Below are 18,902 nucleotides of genomic sequence, written 5' to 3' on the forward strand. Positions count from 1 at the left end.
GGTAGGGGAACTGGCCTCCAGAAGCACGCTCCCAGCACAGCGCAACGACATCACTTCCAGGAGTGACATCATTGCACAGGCCACAGGAGTAATCCTGCGCTTTGTGCCAGGCCAATTTGGGCCCCAAACGGGCCAATTCTTTAAGAATCAGCCTGGCGGAAAGCCCAGGAGCATTTATTTATTTTATTCGCATTATTTATAGTCCGCTTTTCTCACTGACACTGAACCCAGGTTACACAATGTGAGTCAGTACAGCAAGACATTTCAATAAACAGTGTAATAGGGTATATAAAGGCAAATTTGCAAAAGTTTTAAACTAGCAAATACCCAGCAGAGTTGAAGAAATGCTAAAACATAGCATAAGATTATATTTGTAACGTTGGTCGTACATGTGTTTTGAAATTATTGTAGAAAGGCCTTTATTTAATTTTTTAAGATCCTTTAAAATTTAGTGGGATCGGTAATTAATTACAGTAGAATCCTGGGCCCCCCCAGTATAACTTTAAATGACAGAGGCATCATCCCCTTCAGTTTTAAATCAGAGGAGGACAGGATTGCTGAAGGCTAAACAAACAATTTGGGCAGCCAAATGATGAATAGCCTTCAGCCTTCGGTAATGGGGGTGGCCTTGGGCAGCAATCTTTAGCATAAGATTTAGCGGTGCCATGTCGGCCTCCCACCTTTGGGGTGGGGAAGGTTCTCCCCACCACTGCACCTTGTTAATTTGTTTTATTATTTGTATATTGATTTTAGTTTTTGTTTTTATCAATTTTAACTGTTCACCGCCCAGAGCCCCTGGGATGGGTGGTATATACATTGAATAAATAAATAAATAAATAAATAAGAACAAGGATTTAGTGCGTCTCTATTTTCTTCTGTGAAATGTCAGCGTAAGGGACATGATATTATTTGTCATGATGAGTAGACAGATGAGTGGCTGTTTCCTAGCAAGCTTCATTTTACTGATTTATTTTTAGGTATTAGAGGGGGGGGGAAATCATTTATTTATTTAAAACATTTCTATTACTAACTTTGTGGGAGGCAATATAAAATTGGAGAGCAGAGCTATGCCTGTCTTTTAAGAATCCTGCCCTTAATGCAAGGAGCTCAGTGCACATGGTTCTCCCCTTCCTTCATTTTATTGTCACAACAGCCCTGTAAGGTGGGTTGGGCTGAGAGAGAATGTCTGGACCTAGGCCACCAAGGGAGCTTCATGGCACAGTATGGATTTAAATCTGTGTTTTCCCAGTCTTGCCTTGACCTGGATAACCCAGGCGACCCTGATCTTGCCAGATCTCAGAAGCTAAGCAGGGTTGCCCTTGGTTAGTAATTGGATGGGAGACCTCCAATGAAGACTAGGGCTGTAGAGGCAGGCAATGGCAAACTGCTTCTGTTAGTCTCTTGCCATGAAAACACCATCAGGGATTGCCATAAATCAACTATGACTTGAGAGCAGGATTTCATTCACCCCCCCCCCAGTCCTAGCCCAACACTAACCATTATATAACAATGACCCATATTAGTTTAGAACATCAGACACTTGAGAAAATCTATCAGTGATTCTGTCAGAATGCCTTCTAGATAACTGGTTCATTTTGAGAGAGGGAAAGAGACAGACAGAGAGACTATATTCCAATTTTTGTTTGAACCAGTCAGAGACAGCACCAAAAGACAGAGATCTCTCAGTGTCACAGTGTCACATCTTTTCCACACTGTGACACTGAGAGATCTCTGTCTTTTGGTGCTACACCTCTGAAGATGCCAGCCACAGCTGCTGGCGAAACGTCAGGAACTACAATGCCAAGACCACGGCAATACAGCCCGGAAAACCCACAACAACCATCGTTCTCCGGCCGTGAAAGCCTTCGACAATACATTGCATCTCAGAATGTTTGAATGTGGAGGCAGGACTGAAACACATGACTAAAATCCACATGAACTGGAGTGGCCATGGGTCCCGATATTCAAAAGGCTCATGCTATTTGAATCACCAACATAACAGAACACTATGAAACAAAACAAAACAGGAAGCAAAGGACAAAGTCAGCCTCCAATATGATTTAATTGCTCCAATGTGAAATGTCACATAGAGATTGATTCAAATTGCACCCATGTGGTAGTTGTTCCGTGCTGTACACAAGCACCACATGGGTCTGCCAATGGCCACTTGCCTTATCTCCAAAGTACTGTAAAACATACTTGTCTGCAATTTGCAGTGCTGACTTATGCAATACCAAATGTGGAGAAATGTGCATGGCAATATTCAGTCCTCATGGCTAATTGTTGCGCACGGAGATGAGAAGTGATCCAGCGATTTGAAGGACATGAAAATCAGGTACAGATGGGAGCTACCGGAAGGAGTGTCCTTTGAGTTTGGAGGGGCAAAAAAACGCATCAGATCTGAGCGAGAGATGGAGCGATTTATTAAGGACAATGAAAAAGACTTACCAACAAAACTATGAGTATGGAGTGTGAAGTATTATCTTGGAATGTAAATGGACTAAACTCACCGAATAAGAGGAAAAATATTTTTCATTGGCTACTAAAACAAAAATGTGATATTGCTTGTTTGCAAGAGACCCATATTAGAAAACAGGATGTAAAATATCTAAAATCTGGAAAACTGGGCAAAGAATTTGTAGCGGCCTCTAACAAGAAAAAAAGAGGAGTGGTGTTGTATATAAAAGAGGAGCTACAGCCAAAATTTGTTATGAGAGATGTGGAAGCTAGATTTGTAGCAGTGGAATGCATTTGGAATTTAAAGAGAGTGTTGGTAGTCGGACTTTATGCACCTAACGGTGCAAAAGAAAGCTTCTTCGAGGATTTAAGGAAGCATTTAGACGATCTTGTATATGACCAGATAATTCTTGCTGGAGACTTCAATGGAGTGACAGACTTGGAGCTAGACAAAAAGACTACAACGGCACAAAAGAAAAGAGGACTATTACCAAAGCTTTTTTTTGAGTTGATTCAACAAGAGACTCTCGAAGATGTATGGAGGAGAGAATATCCTAAAAGTAGACAGTTTACTTTCTATTCTGCAAGGCATTCTACATTATCAAGAATTGATATGATCTGGGCCTCAAAAGACTTAGCGTTATGGACTAAGGAGGTAGAAATAATGCCGATGGTAGGCTCAGATCACAACCCAATTATGTGGAAATTTGGAAAAAGGAGAAAAAGGAAAGCATGGAGAATAAATGAGGACTTGTTACAGGAAAGAGAGAATATGGAAATACTGAGAAGAGAGACAAAGTTTTTTATACAATACAACGTGAATAAAGAAGTACCAACCAACAAAGTTTGGGATGCGTATAAGGCGGTTGTAAGGGGCATACTAATGGACTTAAATGGTAGAGCAAGAAAGAAGAAAGAGGAGAAAAGACAAGAGATTGAGGAGAAAATAAAAGCCAAAGAAATACAGCTAAAAAAGAGACCAGGGAAAAAGAAGGTATACCAGGAAATTAAAATACTTCAAGAACAGCTAACAGCAATGAGCAATAAAGAATTGGAGTGGAATCTTAAAAGACTGAATCAAAAAGCGTTTGAGGGTGCTAACAAACCTGGGAAATACCTGGCATGGCAATTGAAGAAGAAAAGGGAAAAGAAAATAATAAATAAAATATGTGAAGATAACAAAACGTATTTGGAGCAGACTACCATTAGTAGAGCCTTTTATAAATTCTACGCTAAGCTGTATAATAAAAAAGAAGTAAACAAAGAATCAATAGCATCATATCTGGAGAAAACCAAACTTCCAGAAATTTCGGAAGCTTGGAGAAATAAGTTGAACAGTGAAGTAACTGACGAGGAAATAAGCAAGGCAATACAATCCGCAAATTTAGGAAAGGCGCCAGGGCCAGATGGACTTACGGCTAAATTTTATAAGACAATGGCCAACGAACTGGCACCATTCCTAAAAGAGGTGATGAATGGAGTTTTCAGGGATCAAAGGATTCCAGATACTTGGAGTGAAGCGAATATATCATTGATCCCAAAAGAGGGCCAAGACCTGACTAACGTGAAAAATTATAGACCTATATCACTACTTAACAATGACTATAAAATCTTTGCGAAGATATTGGCGGAGAGACTGAAGGGGTGGCTCTCGGAAGTCATAGAGGAGGAACAAGCAGGCTTTTTGCCAGACAGACAAATAAGAGACAATTTAAGGACAGTGATCAATGCTATTGAATATTATGATAAGCGTTGTGACAAAGAGGTTGGTTTCTTCTTTGTAGACGCTGAAAAAGCGTTTGACAATTTAAACTGGGACTTTATGTTTGCCACTATGGAAAAGCTACAATTGGGAGAAAGATTCATCAGAGTAATTAAGGAAATTTACAGAGACCAGACTGCAGCAATTGTAGTGAATGATGAATTGACTAAGAAATTGACGATTAGTAAAGGAACAAGACAAGGTTGCCCGTTATCTCCATTGTTGTTCATTTTAGTATTGGAGATTCTGATGATACAAATACGTCAAGATGAGGAAATTCGTGGAATAAAAATAAAGGACTACTCATACAAGGTCAGAGCATTTGCGGATGACATAATGTTAATTGTAGAGGACCCATCGGAGAACATGCCAAAAGTGATAGATAAGATCAAGGAGTTTGGAGACTTGGCAGGTTTTTATATTAACAAAAAGAAGTCAAAGATATTATGTAAAAATATGACTAAGCAGAAACAACAATTGTTAATGGAAACAACGGATTGTGAAGTAACAAGTAAAGTGAAATATTTGGGAGTTGAACTGACTGCAAAGAACATAGACTTATTCAAAAATAACTATGAAAAACTATGGACTCAGATAGAGAGAGACTTGATCAAATGGAATAGACTGAACTTGTCATGGTTGGGCAGGATTGCAGCAGTTAAGATGAATGTGTTACCAAGAGTAATGTTTTTGCTACAGACAATACCAATCATCAGAGACTCTAAACAATTTGAAAAATGGCAGAGGAAAATATCAGATTTTGTTTGGGCAGGCAAGAAGCCTCGAGTGAAAGTAAAAGTTTTACAAGATGCAAAGGAAAGAGGCGGAATGCAACTGCCCAACCTGAGACTTTATCATGATGCAATCTGCCTAGTTTGGTTGAAAGAGTGGATGACACTAAAGAACAAGAAACTATTAGCCCTAGAGGGATATAAAAAATTTTTTGGATGGCACGCATACCTATGGCATGACAAAGTAAAGGTCAACTCGATGTTCCTGCACCATTTTGTACGGAGAAGTTTATATACAATCTGGAAGAAGTATAGAATTTACCTACAAGAAGGAACCCCCTTGTGGGTGGTTCCATATGAGGTGATAGATCCGAGAGCTGTTGATAATGAACAACAATGTTTAACGTACAAAGAAATAACTAAAACTGAAGCATCTAAACTTAGAATAAAGACGCAAGAGGAACTATCACCTAATTATGACTGGTTCCAGTACAGACAGATTAGAGACTTATACAATTCGGACTCTTTAAAGGGGGGCATACGAATAGAGAACTCGGAACTAGAGCAGACCCTTCTTAAAGAAGACAAGAAAAGAATATCCAAGGTATACCAAGTACTGTTGAAATGGTATACCGAGGACGAGACAGTTAAAACACAGATGGTGAAATGGGCTATAAATTTTAATAAAGAAATAACAATGGAGGCATGGGAATACTTGTGGAAAACTACAATGAAGACAACGACATGTACTAATATTAAAGAGAACATTTACAAAATGATCTATCGTTGGTACATGACACCAAAGAAGATTGCGCTAGGGAATTTGAACACTTCTAATAAATGCTGGAAATGTAAGAAGCATGAGGGCTCCCTCTATCATATGTGGTGGTCATGTGAGGTAGCCAGGCAGTACTGGGGGGAAATAATAAGAGAAATGAGTGAAATTTTACAATTTCAAATAAATAAGAACCCAGAACTCCTGCTACTGAACTTGGGAATGGAGGGAATTCCAGCCCAACACAGGACGTTGATATTTTATATGACAGCAGCAGCTAGACTTCTGTATGCGCAAAAGTGGAAAGTACAAGAAGTGCCAACTATTGAAGATTGGATTTACAAATTGCTGTACATGGCTGAAATGGATAAGATGACAAGAAAACTGAGAGATCTGGACTCAGGGCAGTTCAACATAGACTGGGAGAAGCTGAAACAATACCTGGAGAAGAAATGGGAGGTGGGAGGAAAACTGTGGCAGTTTGAGAACTACTGAAGTACTGAAGTAGAGGGGGGTGACTTTACCGGGGGAGGAAGAGATAAATGTGAATTTATAAGCAGTTAGATTAACAGATTGATATATATATAGATATATAATAGGTTAATAGATAGAACATTGATAGAAAATAATTAATGACAAGGTTTAAATATAAGGATTGAGTAACTAACAGTATTTTCTTTCTTTGATAAGATTTATATAATGCACCAAACTGAATATACAGAAGAGTCAAATTGATTGACTATGTGATGAGCTATATAGAATTACCATAAAAAGATAGAATGAGTAATATATAGAGAATAAGTCAAATTGTTTGATTTGAGTGTAAGATTTTTATGGTTTATGATATATAGGTTTATGATATGTAGAAACATTTAAAAATGGTTTATCCAAGATGGAAATAAGGGCTTACAGTTTGGGTATACAACAAGAAAAGTAGTTAAGGATGTACTGCTTAATATAATGGAGAATGTATATCTGTTTTAGATAGAGGAAATTAATAGAAGTAAGGGAAAAAAGACAAAGGGTGGGAAAGCTGTTGGAAGTCAACAAAAGGGGGGAAAGGGAGGGGGTTAGAAACGAAAAACTTGGGAAAAACTGAATGTAAATGTAAAAATAACGGATTCTAACCCAATAAAAAATTTTTCAAAAAAAAAAAAGAAGTGATCCAGCGATAGATCTTCCCCTATACAAGATACAGCCAGTTCTTTTCAAAACAGGTTTACTCACCTTCAAGCCAGTGCTTTCTGCTTCGGAGCCTTTGTCCACGCCTGTGATGTAAATTCCAAGGGCATATTCGGCTCCTCCGCGGATCATGAGGCCCAGAGACCGCCCTTCGTTCAGCACCAAGTTCACCTGTGCCAAGAAAGGGTGATTAATTTGGGAGTACTTTAGACTTATTCAGAGGGTAAAAAATCAAACAAGGAACAAGGCTCAAATAGCACTGTTAAGATTAGCCAACTGACCAGTTAAAATAATGTAGTCAATTGACTGGTCAGATATTTGTCAAGTAGTTTTGATTCTGCAGATTATTGATTTATTGTTCTTTTTAAACATTTACTTCAGAACTACAAACAAGATGTTTTAATTATCAAAAGGTTTCATATACTAATTTCCTATACAAACCAGTGAACTGTTAATGTGAATCATTCTTTTAAAAATATGCTTTGCTTCACCTCTGTTTCAGACTTCCGATTGGTTCCAAATTTCTACAATCAAAATCTTATTGTACTCTTTATTGGATGACCCATCCTGTTGATTGCATTTACTAATCTGCCTTGCGTCCTGGCAAGAAAAGCAGACTATAAATAAATACATTCATACATGAATACATAAATAGTGTAATTTTGAGAGCCAGTTTGGTGTAGTGGTTAAGATCAGCAGGACTCTCATCTGGAGAACTGGGTTTGATTCCCCACTCCTCCACTTGAAGCCAGCTGGGTGACCTTGGGGCAGTCACAGCTTCTAGGAGCTCTCTCAGCCCCACCCACCTCACAGGGTGTTTGTTGTGGGGATAATGACATAATTTGTAAACCACTCAGAGTAGGTGTTAAGTTATCCTGAAGGACAGGTTATAAATCAAATATTGCTGTTGTTATTTACTTATTTATTTAGTTAATCCCAATCTTATCTGCAAGGAGCTCTGGGTCGCATACATGATTCTGTCCCCTCCTTTTTATTCTCACAGCAACTCTGTGAGGCAGAACAGGCTGGGGGCATGACTGGGCCATGGTCTCCACTGCATTTCTTGGCAGAGAATTGATTTGAGGCTCCTAGTTCTATATCCTGTTAGCAGTCAGACCCCTCTCACACCAAGAGGGCAGTTTCATGGATATAATATCATAAATGCCCCTTCCTCATATGCCATAAACACAAGGCACTGCCTGGCCTAGAGCAGGTGCCAGACCAGTGGGAGCCCGGAAAACTACCAGAACGTGAGTCATATGTGGCTGACTGATTGATGGCCCTTCCATACCCCAGAGGGAGATGCATTGCAATGAGGTTTCCAAGAGGAACTCTGGACTTATCCACACCCGGCTTCGCTTCCCCTCAACCACTTACCTTGATTGAGCACCCAAAACCTGGGAGCTTTTCCCATCCAATAATTGCTGGTTCATCAAGCACCTTTTTACACCTAGGAGTCTGCCCTGGACACACTTATCAATTTCCCCCCAACTTTTGTGCTGACTCTGGACAAACCATTAAGTCATTGTCTTTGGAGGAAAGGACTCAGTTTGCTCCCAGGGTACGTTTTGCCCTATAATTGGACTCTCTAGACACCCACTCAAAGTGTGTGCATTCTGGATCTATACACCCACCCTCAAGTTCGCTTGAGCCTCCTCTTGTCTTTGTGGAACGCTGGTCATTCTCACCGCTGCCTCTGTGGACCTCCCTCTTCATCAGGACTGGTAATTATTTCCCTATCCCACATTACTCTCTCCCATTTTCCTTCTCTGTTTTCTTAACTAGCCTCATATGTGTGCTGTGTGTGTTTTCACTTGTTTGATTGCCCTTTTTATTGCTCCTTGAATAAAAAAAACCTTTCTGGTTGAACATCTCTGCCTGATTTATTTGAGAGTTCTCTAAGGGAATAATAATCCCTGTAGACATAGTTAGAGAATCCCAGTTACCCCCTCTGGCTTGTTTCCTTAACACTAATTCCCCTAACTAATTAAGGAGACCTTCTATTTGGGTAACAAAACTAATTACTCACCCTTCTTTACTTTTACAAATAGTCCAGGACCAGAGTACCCCATATCAGTACTCCAGTCCTAGAAGAAGGATAACAAATTCATTTGTACAAGAAGGTTCGCTATTCACCAAGTTTTAGAATGATAAACCCTGTGATGCAACAATTGTACTCAATCTCCATTAGTACACATCATTTTAAAAAAAGAAACTGAGGACATTGAAGCACATCATTCTTGATTGTCCTGTGGAGTGGAAAGTTAGTTGGAAGAGTTGCAAAGAAACCCCTGGTATATCAGTGCTCCCTTACACACCCCACCGTAGGAACTAGCCCATATTTTACTCTAACACCTGAAACCACAAAGAGAATACCTTGCTGTGATGTGGCCTACAAGCTGACCCCATCTCCCTGTGCCTCCCAGCAGTCAGGGACGCAGAACTGAAGCAGTAGCTGCACAAAGTGACCCTAAGTGACCTCTACGAACTAAGTGACAACAGATGACAGCATTAAAGGAATCTGAAACAGCTAACCAAGCAAGGTGGCAAGGACATTTCCCCCAGTCTCAGCATTTCAAGGCCTCACTGGGGGAAACTGTTACTGCTCTAAGAGGGAAAGGAAGAAAGTCAGCACAGGAGGAGGGAGAGATGAATTATACAATACAGGAACTGTCTCTTCTCCTGCCAAACAAATGAAAGTCCGGCATATCAGAGAAGGCAAAGTACAAAGTGTCTATGAGAGCCCATGGAGATGGGACAGCACCAGACCACTGTGTACTGCCCCTTGCAGTCCTGTAGAGAGGAATACAATTAGGAATCCGCACATTTCCCCCAACCAGTCCGTTCCTTTGCAGTTTCAGAATTTCATTCTGTGCTGTTTTCCACTCCTCCTTAATTCAGGTAATTTCTAAAATTAATTCCAGTACCAGAATACGCACAGTTTGCCACAGCTTTCAGTTCCTTTGCTTGAGTCTTATTCTTTCTCTTTTTCACCTGTGCAAGCATCTGCATCCATAAAACCTTGCAAAAAAGCAATCTTGATGTAATCACACATGAAATTGTCCCGTTCGGAGATCTGGCTGGATTTTATGTTAGTAAGAAGAAATCAAAGATACTATGTAAGAATATGACTAAACAAAAGCAGCAAGAATTAATGGAAATTACCGATTGTGAAGTAACACATAAAGTTAAATATCTTGGAATTGAGTTAACTGCGAATAATATTGATTTATTTAAGAATAATTATGAAAAGCTATGGCAACAGATTGATAGAGATATGATTAAATGGAATAAACTAAATCTATCATGGCTGGGAAGAATAGCGGCAGTTAAAATGAATGTGTTACCACAGATCATGTTTCTATTACAAACAATTCCAATTATTAGAGACACTAAACAATTTGAAAAATGGCAGAGGAAGGTCTCTGACTTTGTGCAGGCAGGCAAGAAACCACGAATAAAAATGAAAGTTTTGTGTGACGCTAAAGAAAGAGGTGGACTGCAGTTGCCAAATATTAGACTATACCACCAAGCAATATGTTTAGTTTGGTTAAAAGAGTGGATGTCACTGAAAGATTGTAAGCTCTCCAAGTTTATGGAGAAATGGCTTCCTTTTTTTGAATATGTTGATACAAATAATATTCAACCTAAATCAAAAATACTTCAATTACTCTCTCTAGAACTTTTATGCTTTAACTTATATGTCTTGTCAAATTATATAATATTTGACTGTATGTACCTAACTCCCTCCTGTATCAAAATAGTTTTGTAATGGTTAATGTTTCGATTCATAAGTGTTTGTTGGTATGTTGTAATGGTTTAATTGTAATAAAAAATTTAATTAAAAAAAATAAAACCATTACCAGAACATTATAAAAAAAAAAAAAAAGATTGTAAGCTCTTAACATTGGAAGGTTATAAGAAGCTGTTCGGATGGCATGCCTACCTGTGGCAGGATAAAATAAAAGCTGATTCTATGTTTTTGCATCATTATATTAGAAGGAGCCTCTTCACGATCTGGAAAAAAATATAAAAAATATCTGGGTGAAGGCATCCCCTCTTGGGTGGTACCGTTTGATTGATCCGAGAGCTATCTACAATGAAGAACAATGTTTACCATATAAAGAGATATTGATTATGGAACAGAAAATGATAAGAATTAAATTGGAGGAAGAGTTATCTTCTTGTTACGGATGGTTCCAATATAGACAGATCAGAGACCTTTATAATTCGGATTGTTCAAAAGAAGGAATTAAATGGGAAAACTCAGAGTTGGGACTATACTACAAGAAAGCAAAAAGAAGATATCTAAGATTTATAAAATACTTTTGAAGTGGTATACAGAGGATGAGACGGTCAAAGTACAGATGGTGAAGTGGGCAATTAATTGTCATAAAGAAATAACAATGGAATCATGGGAATATTTATGGAAAACTACACTGAAGATTTCAACTTGTACCAGTATTAAAGAGAATGTTTATAAAATGATCTATAGATGGTATTTAATGCCAAAGAAGATTGCGCTTGGAAATGCTAACATGTCAGATAAATGCTGGAAATGTAAAAAGCATGAAGGATCATTGTATCATATGTGGTGGACATGTGAAATAGCCAGACAGTTCTGGGGAGATATTATAAAAGTAATAAATGAGATATTGCAGATTCAAATAAAGAAGAACCTAGAACTATTGCTATTGAACTTAAGCATGGAAGATGTTCCTACTCAATACCGAACATTACTATTTTATATGACGACGGCAGCAAGACTTTTATATGCGCAAAAATGGAAGGTGCAAGAAAAACCAACTATTGAAGATTGGATGCATAAATTGTTGTACATGACGGAAATGGATAAAATGACAAGGAAGCTGAGAGATCAGAATCCAGCGGAATTTTTTATGGACTGGGAAAGATTGAAAACATATTTAGAAAAGAAGAGGGATGTAAAGGGGGAATTAGGGCAATTTGAAAATTATTAGAATGGATTTGTTATTAGAAGAGATAGAGTCTTTACCATATGAAGTGAAGTATTAGCTAATTGTTAGCCCAAATGTAAGTGGACTTAGAGTTAATAGATATTGTTAGAATTACTAAAGTAGATATTTTATCCGACTGTTAGTTAGTTTAAATTTAAATATATGTGGAGCTAATATAAAGTAATAGATAATAGATTTTAAGTTTATAACAATATTTTTGAAGTTAATAGATAGGGCTTAGTTGAATAAAAGAGTAAGTAAACATGAGATAAGGAGTTACATAAAAAGGGGACAGATTGGGAATAGATTAGGCTATAGGGTTGGAAAGCTGTTGGAAGTCTTGGAAAAGGGGGGGAGGGAAAGGGTGGGGGAAAGGATAATGAGATGCTATTTGAAAGTTGTATATTAATATTCTCACCTAATAAAAATTTTCTATAAAAAAAAATATATGAAATTGTCCCAAGATTCTTTTTATGTTTTGTTTTACCACTGTATACATCGGCTCCTGCCTACTGATAAAGCAGCACAAAGGAAAGAATCTCCATACCTATACATTCAAACACTTCGGAGTTGCTTTCTTGAAGTGCACCTACATATTTATAACAGAATGAGAAAATGCAGCAATGAAATGAAGAAGCCGAAAGCTGTTAGAACTTGCACATGCGCAGCACTCTGTATAAAATTTAGAAATAAAGACTGGAAGAATGCAGAAACAAAGAACGGAGATTCCTAGTACGCTGGTTTCATTTCAGAAAAAATATTGAGGTGTGTGGAATTCCAAAATTACAGGAGAAATTCGGACAGAGAGTATTCTGAAAATATCTGCATTAAAAATTGAGCTGTAGGAGTAAGACAGTAATTGTGTACATGCAAAGGACATACAAGACTGAGTGCATTAGCTCCACTCCCTGAGTTCACCACAACGTGGGCACAAAAATGTCTTGTGTGCAAGACCTATGTCCACAGGCTTCATCTCCACAACTAGGAACACTGGCAAAACAGCATTCCCAATGATGGAGACAGAGACTATACATATCCAGGTTGTCTGTGAGAACCACTGAGCTTCATCAGGAAGGGGCAAAGCTGTTGCGTAAAGTGCTGTATGGCCTCTAGAATCTTTAGGATTGATTCTGAATTTCTCATCCCAGCTGTTTAGACACCCAAATCCCCCTTTCAGTTTTGCTCCACTGAAACAAATGATTCAGACCATTTTTTTCATTCCATGCATCAGAAATTTTCTGAAAAACCTGCTAATTTCAGTGTTGTTCAGGGAGCAACAAACAAGCAGTATTCAAATATTATAAATGTCTAGCAACAAAGCCCATTGTGGGAAAAATACAATGGACTCTAGAAAGGGGAGGGTGGGCAAGCGGGCATTCCTTCCTCCTCCGTCACTGATCCAGGCTGGATGAAGGCAGTGACAGTGGGCATGGACACCTCCCCTGCACCTGATCCTGGTCGAGTGAGGGAGGGGGGGCCGGCATTGCCACATGCTCTACGCCTGATTCTGGCCAGGTGAATAGGAGGAGGGCATTGCATCCTGCTCCACACGTGATCCAGGCCAGGTGAATGGGGTGGGCATTGTCACCTTCTCCTTGGCTGATCCTGGCCAGGTGAATGAGAGGCAGGCATTGCCACCTGCTCCACTCCTGATTCCAGCTGAGTGAAGTAGGAGGGAGCATTGCTGCCTGCTCCACACCTGATTCCGGCAGGTTGAATGGGGGGTGGGCATTGCCTCCTGCTCCACACGTGATCCAAGCTGGGTGAAGGGAGATAGGCATTGCCTCCTGCTCCACTCCTGATCCCAGCCAGATAAAGGGGGCAGGCATTGTCACCTGATCCTCACCTGATCCTGGCTGGGTGAAGGGGGGGCGGGCATTTCCTCCTGCTCTGTGCCTAATCCTGGCCGGGTGAAGGGGGGCAGGCATTGCCACCTGCTCCACTCCTGATACCAGCTGGGTGAAGGCAGGGAGGCAAGCATTGCCACCTGCTCCACTCCTGATCCTAGCTGGGTAAAGGTGAGGTGCAGGCATTGTCACCTGCTTCACTCCGTCCTGATCCCAGCTGGGTGAAGGCAGAGGGCGGGCATTGCCACCTGCTCTGCTCCTTATCCCAACTAGGTGAAGCTGGTGGATGGGCATTGCCACCTGCTCTGCTCCTGATCCCAGCTGGTTGAAGGTGGGGTTTAGGCATTGCTCCACGCCTGATTTCAACCTGGGATTTCCACCACGGCACACACTCTGGAGGTCTGGCTGCCTCATCTGGGCTTCCTTCCACAGCAGCGCCCTCTGGAGGCACACCAGGGTAGGAAGTGAGTTGTCTTGAATACGCTTAGCCTTTTATATTGTAGGATGGATGTTGTGGATTGGATGTAACCAACTATTCCACTGGTAAGAAAGGGAAGATGGGGTCCACTTTGATCGCCAGTAAGGCTGTGCTGGGGATCATGGGACCGACAAGTGCAATAGGAGCAGGAGGGAACTGAGGTGAGATTAAATAAAAAAGCTGGCAGGATCCAACCCATATACAACATTCATTTAAAAAGTTCCAGTATGCATATGCAATACAAAACCAACAGTGAAAAGCTGCTGACAAAACATATAAATGAATCTAAAAATAAATGAAATAGGGAACATTCACTCATCCCTACTGTTATTTGAGGGGGTGGGGAATAATTGCTCTCGATTCACTCTTTCAGGCTGTTCATACAACTTCTGTCATGCCCGTTTCCTCCTCTTCATATTTCTTCCAAACATTTACTTTGTTGAATCTGGGCTCTGAGAATGAGCAAGTAAATTTCAGTTCTCTCTCGAGAGTAATTAAAGCAACAAATCCCTCTCTTTACAGCATGAACCTGGGGTAACTAAAATTCCAAACGCTCCGTCAAACACACAGGGACTATAATTCCCCGCTGGGATGCCGAACGCTTTAATTGCATTTTCCAGCCAAGTAATACCAAAAGCTCTTGAGAGGAAACCCAAAGACACTTTGATTTCCATTAAAATTCAGTCTAAGTACAGTTATGTCTGACAGGCGAGGCAGGAAAACATCCCGCTTAAAGACTATAGCGTATGACTTATTGACAAACTGGGGCTGCAGACAGCCGCCAAGATACTCTGAGGAATCAGATAACTACACAAGTGAATTTGCTTCTGCTTAGACTGGGGACCAATTATCTGGGTAAAATAGATGGAAGAATTATTAAAGGCATTCCAGGAGGCTTGTGTTCATGGAGAGAGAGAACTTTTATTGCGAGCCTGGATGCAAAAGTACATTAATCCCATATTAATTAGGGAGTTTTGTGGCAAGTCGATCATGGAATGTCATCAAACATCCCAATGCATTTCCTAAGAGGTTGTTCTAGAAGTGCTTTTTAACTCTCTACCTATGCTATTTTTTCTTATCAGTGTAAAGGGACGAGTGGATGTGCAGTACTTCGTTTCTCCTTAATTCCAGTTTAACTAAGAGACTTTCTAAAATTAATGCCAGCATTGAAGCACATGCAGTTTGTCGCAACTTTCAGCTCTTTCAGTTCAATTGTATCTTTCTCCTCCTCTTGTGCAGTCCTAATCAGAATTGCAGCCTTCTAAGCCCCTTGACTTCAACAGACCTAAAGGGGTGTAATTCTGCATAGGATTGCAGTAGTTACTAGTGTTCATATGCACATAAATAAATCATCACAAAAATGCAACAGCACATATAATTTCATCAAGATTCTTTTGGTGTGGCGTTTTTCTGGAGTACGCTTGCACTCCTTCATATTGGGAAACAACTACACCCAAAGAATCTTGTGGTAAAAGCATAAACACAATCACATTGATGGCTTTTTGGTGCATTTTTAGTCGATCTGAATATCACCAGTGAAAAGGGGAAGAAATTAACAGGAACACTATTGACTGGGGCAAACTATTGATACTGCAACTTGGAAATAAAATTCAAAGCCATGAAAAAAATCAATTTGTTCACTTCAGGAACAAGATCATTTAATTCAGAAGACCAAAACCTAAGAAGAAATTTGAATGAGGAGGATTTCCAAAACATCCCAAATCTTTCACTGTGAAATAATAGTTTGCAGGAATACAATTTTAGATTGTGTGGCTTAGGGATGGGGGAGAATTTTGCCCCCAACAAAATCCAGGGCAGAGCCACGCCTTCTAGAGTTCAGGATCTAAGTAAGTTCCAAAATGATCCAGAAATATTTGAAAGGGGAGGTATGTGTTAGTTTCCTACCCATCTCTTCCCTGCAATATATTCCACCAATCGCTTCATCAGATACAAAAGAGTTACAAGAACAATGTGAGTCTCAATCCCAAAGTAGCTACATGTAACAAAATGTCAGGAGCTAATAAGTGTGTATGTGAGGCAGGCAGTCATTATGAAAGTGGGCTGGCAGGCAATCAGGGAGTAAGACAGTAGAAAGCTGAGAGCCTCCCTCAGTTATGAGTTAACTGGACTGCAGAAGTGCAGCAGATTAAATGAGAAGTGGCTATGGCTCAGAAGCAGCAGGCGTATTTGGTCTGGAGAAGGTCTCAGGCTTAGTCCCTGCCATCTGCTGTGAAAGGCTCTGAGGTAGACAGTTTGGTGTAGTGGTTAAGAGTGATGGGACTCTAATCTGGAGAACCAGGTTTGATTCCCCACTCCTCCACTTGAAGCCAGCTGGGTGACCTTGGGTCAGTCACAGCTCTTTCAGAGCTCTCTCAGCCCGACCCACCTCACAGGGTGATTGTTGTGGGGATAATAATAACATACTCTGTAAACCATTCTAAGTGGATTTTAAGTTATCCTGAAGGGCGGTATATAAATCAAATGTTGTTGTTGTTGTTGTCATCATCGCCGTCGCCATCATCATCATCATCATCATCATTATAACAGCTGTCAGTGGGGCAGGAAGGCCATTTAGCCTAGGCCTCTAATGTTTTGGGATTGCTTTTATGAGCACCTCTGTTGGATCACTATGTGCCAAATTAATTCAGCTTCAATAAAGAAAATTCAAATTATGCCCCCCCCTCTCTTTAACACACACACACAAACACACACACCCCTTATTTTGTTTTCTGGTCTTGCCTTTTTTTAAAAATTATGGGTCTTAAGCACTGGAAGTGGCCCAGGCCTCACTGGACTTCTAAGAGGGTATGAATGTTGGGAAAGACCTTTTTCTGTGCATAGAGAATGGCTGCCAATAAGAGTGGACAATACTGAACAGGGTGGATAAAGTCCTGATATGGTATAAGGCAGCTTCATCATGTGCTCCCAGCATATTGAGAATTATGTAAAAAAAGCTAATTAACAGGATGGGGAGATGGGCTCAGTGGCTGAGCATCTGCTTTCCATTCCCAGATATCTCCAGTACAGTATCTCTGGTAGCGTGGCAGGAAAGACCTTCCTTCCTCCAAGTGTTTTGATAGCTGTCAATGAGAGCAAACTGAGATTGGTTGGCCAATGGTCTGACTCTTTATAGGGCAGCTTCAGAACAGAAGCCACGGTAGAGCACATGTTTTGCATGCAGAATGTCACAAGTATCTCCACGTTAAATAATCTTCAGTTGCAGGCATTGGAAAAATCTTTCCCTGACTAAGACCATGGAGAGATACTGCCAGTAAGAAAAGAATACTGAGGGCCAAGCTAGAAGTGATGAGTTACACTTGAATGGCAAGTGAACAGACTCACATGTATTCCTCCCTGTTCACTCATGCTCCACTTGCACTCCACTTGCGCTCCATGCTCCACTTGCACATAGTGATCGAGTGGAGTACAAGTGGAGCATGAGTGAACAGGGAGGAATACATGTGAGTCTGTTTACTTGCCATTGTAACTCATCACTTCTAGCTTGGCCCTCAGCTAGATGGACAAAAGGATCCATATAGCTGTGATCCTCTGTGATATGGCAACTTCATATGCTCAACTGAGAGCATTACAGTAAGCATAGGATTGGCTGTCCAGGGTCACTTGATTCTCAAGACCAACATGAATGGATCATAGGACTCAGGTAGCTGCCTAGAGATGAGTAAAACCGTCACCATGACAGCCACCTGGAAAAAGAGCAAAGCCAGCCACATTGGGGTGGTGGTGGTTCTATTCCCCTTTCTCCATAGCCAGATTGCTCTCCTCTGGGTGCTGAGACAATCTCACTCTCTTGCTTGACCTGCTCTGCCTCATGCTGAAGAAAGAATGGGAAGGTAGAGAGGGAAGCCCTTCCTCTCACTCCAGATTCACAAGGGCTAAGGTTCAATGGTGGTGGAGAAGACAACCGTGCATGCTCAGAGTTATGCTGGCAATCAAAAATCTTACAATTACAGTTAGAGATTTAGTATTAATAGTTATATTATGGTATGTATGCGTTTGGTGGGGTAGCATCCAGGGCTTACAGGAGTTGTGCGGCTCTTCCCGCAGTTGATGGTAATTGTAAATGTGGCTCTTTGCAAGCCGCCAATTGAGTACCACTGGACTTACATATTTATATTTTGGTAATGAACACCTCTCCACTTTTCACTGTCAGTTTGTGGGTTCATTTATACTGAAGACTGATGTTGTACAGCTTTTATGTGCACTTTATATATACAATATAATCATTTGTTTAATGTATTCTATTATAATGCTGATTTATTAATGCACAAACATTTGTAAAAAAGGGTACATTTTAACAAGAAAAATTCAAGGCAAGGAAACAAAAGCTGGCACAAAGATTTCCAGTCCTGATGCACACACAGAAGCAGTAAAATCAAAATGAGCATTCTCGTGTTGAAACTGCCAGGATGAGAAACTGAACGGAGTCTCCGATTCTTTCTCTCAGCCTCACAACTTGATGTCGCTCTCCCTTCAGGAGGTTGCCTCTGAATCAATGAATGGCAACCAAGAATGGACCTGGGTGAAGGCACCTGGGAACCTGGGTTACAGTGCCCTGGACTGTTATGTTCTTGGATTTATTCTCCCAGATTCTCTTTCAGTTCATTTGTTAGTTGTTTGGTGAAGAAAACAGGACAGAAACAGAGCTTAATATGGATTTCCTCCAAGAACTGGAA

General features: G+C 40.4%; 1 protein-coding gene across 2 annotated transcripts in view; it reads right to left on the minus strand.

Annotated features, from left to right (window-relative positions):
• Nucleotides 1-18,902, minus strand: part of WHRN (whirlin) — a 175,003-nt gene that overhangs the window by 70,490 nt on the left and 85,611 nt on the right. For both annotated transcript variants that reach the window (XM_054998355.1, XM_054998357.1), the window contains exon 4: nucleotides 6,953-7,078. In XM_054998355.1, coding sequence (XP_054854330.1) covers nucleotides 6,953-7,078 — 126 coding nt within the window. The remainder of the gene's footprint in view (nucleotides 1-6,952; nucleotides 7,079-18,902) is intronic.

Source organism: Eublepharis macularius, chromosome 14 (assembly GCF_028583425.1).
Source record: "Eublepharis macularius isolate TG4126 chromosome 14, MPM_Emac_v1.0, whole genome shotgun sequence".
Classification (NCBI taxonomy): Eukaryota; Metazoa; Chordata; class Lepidosauria; order Squamata; family Eublepharidae; genus Eublepharis; species Eublepharis macularius.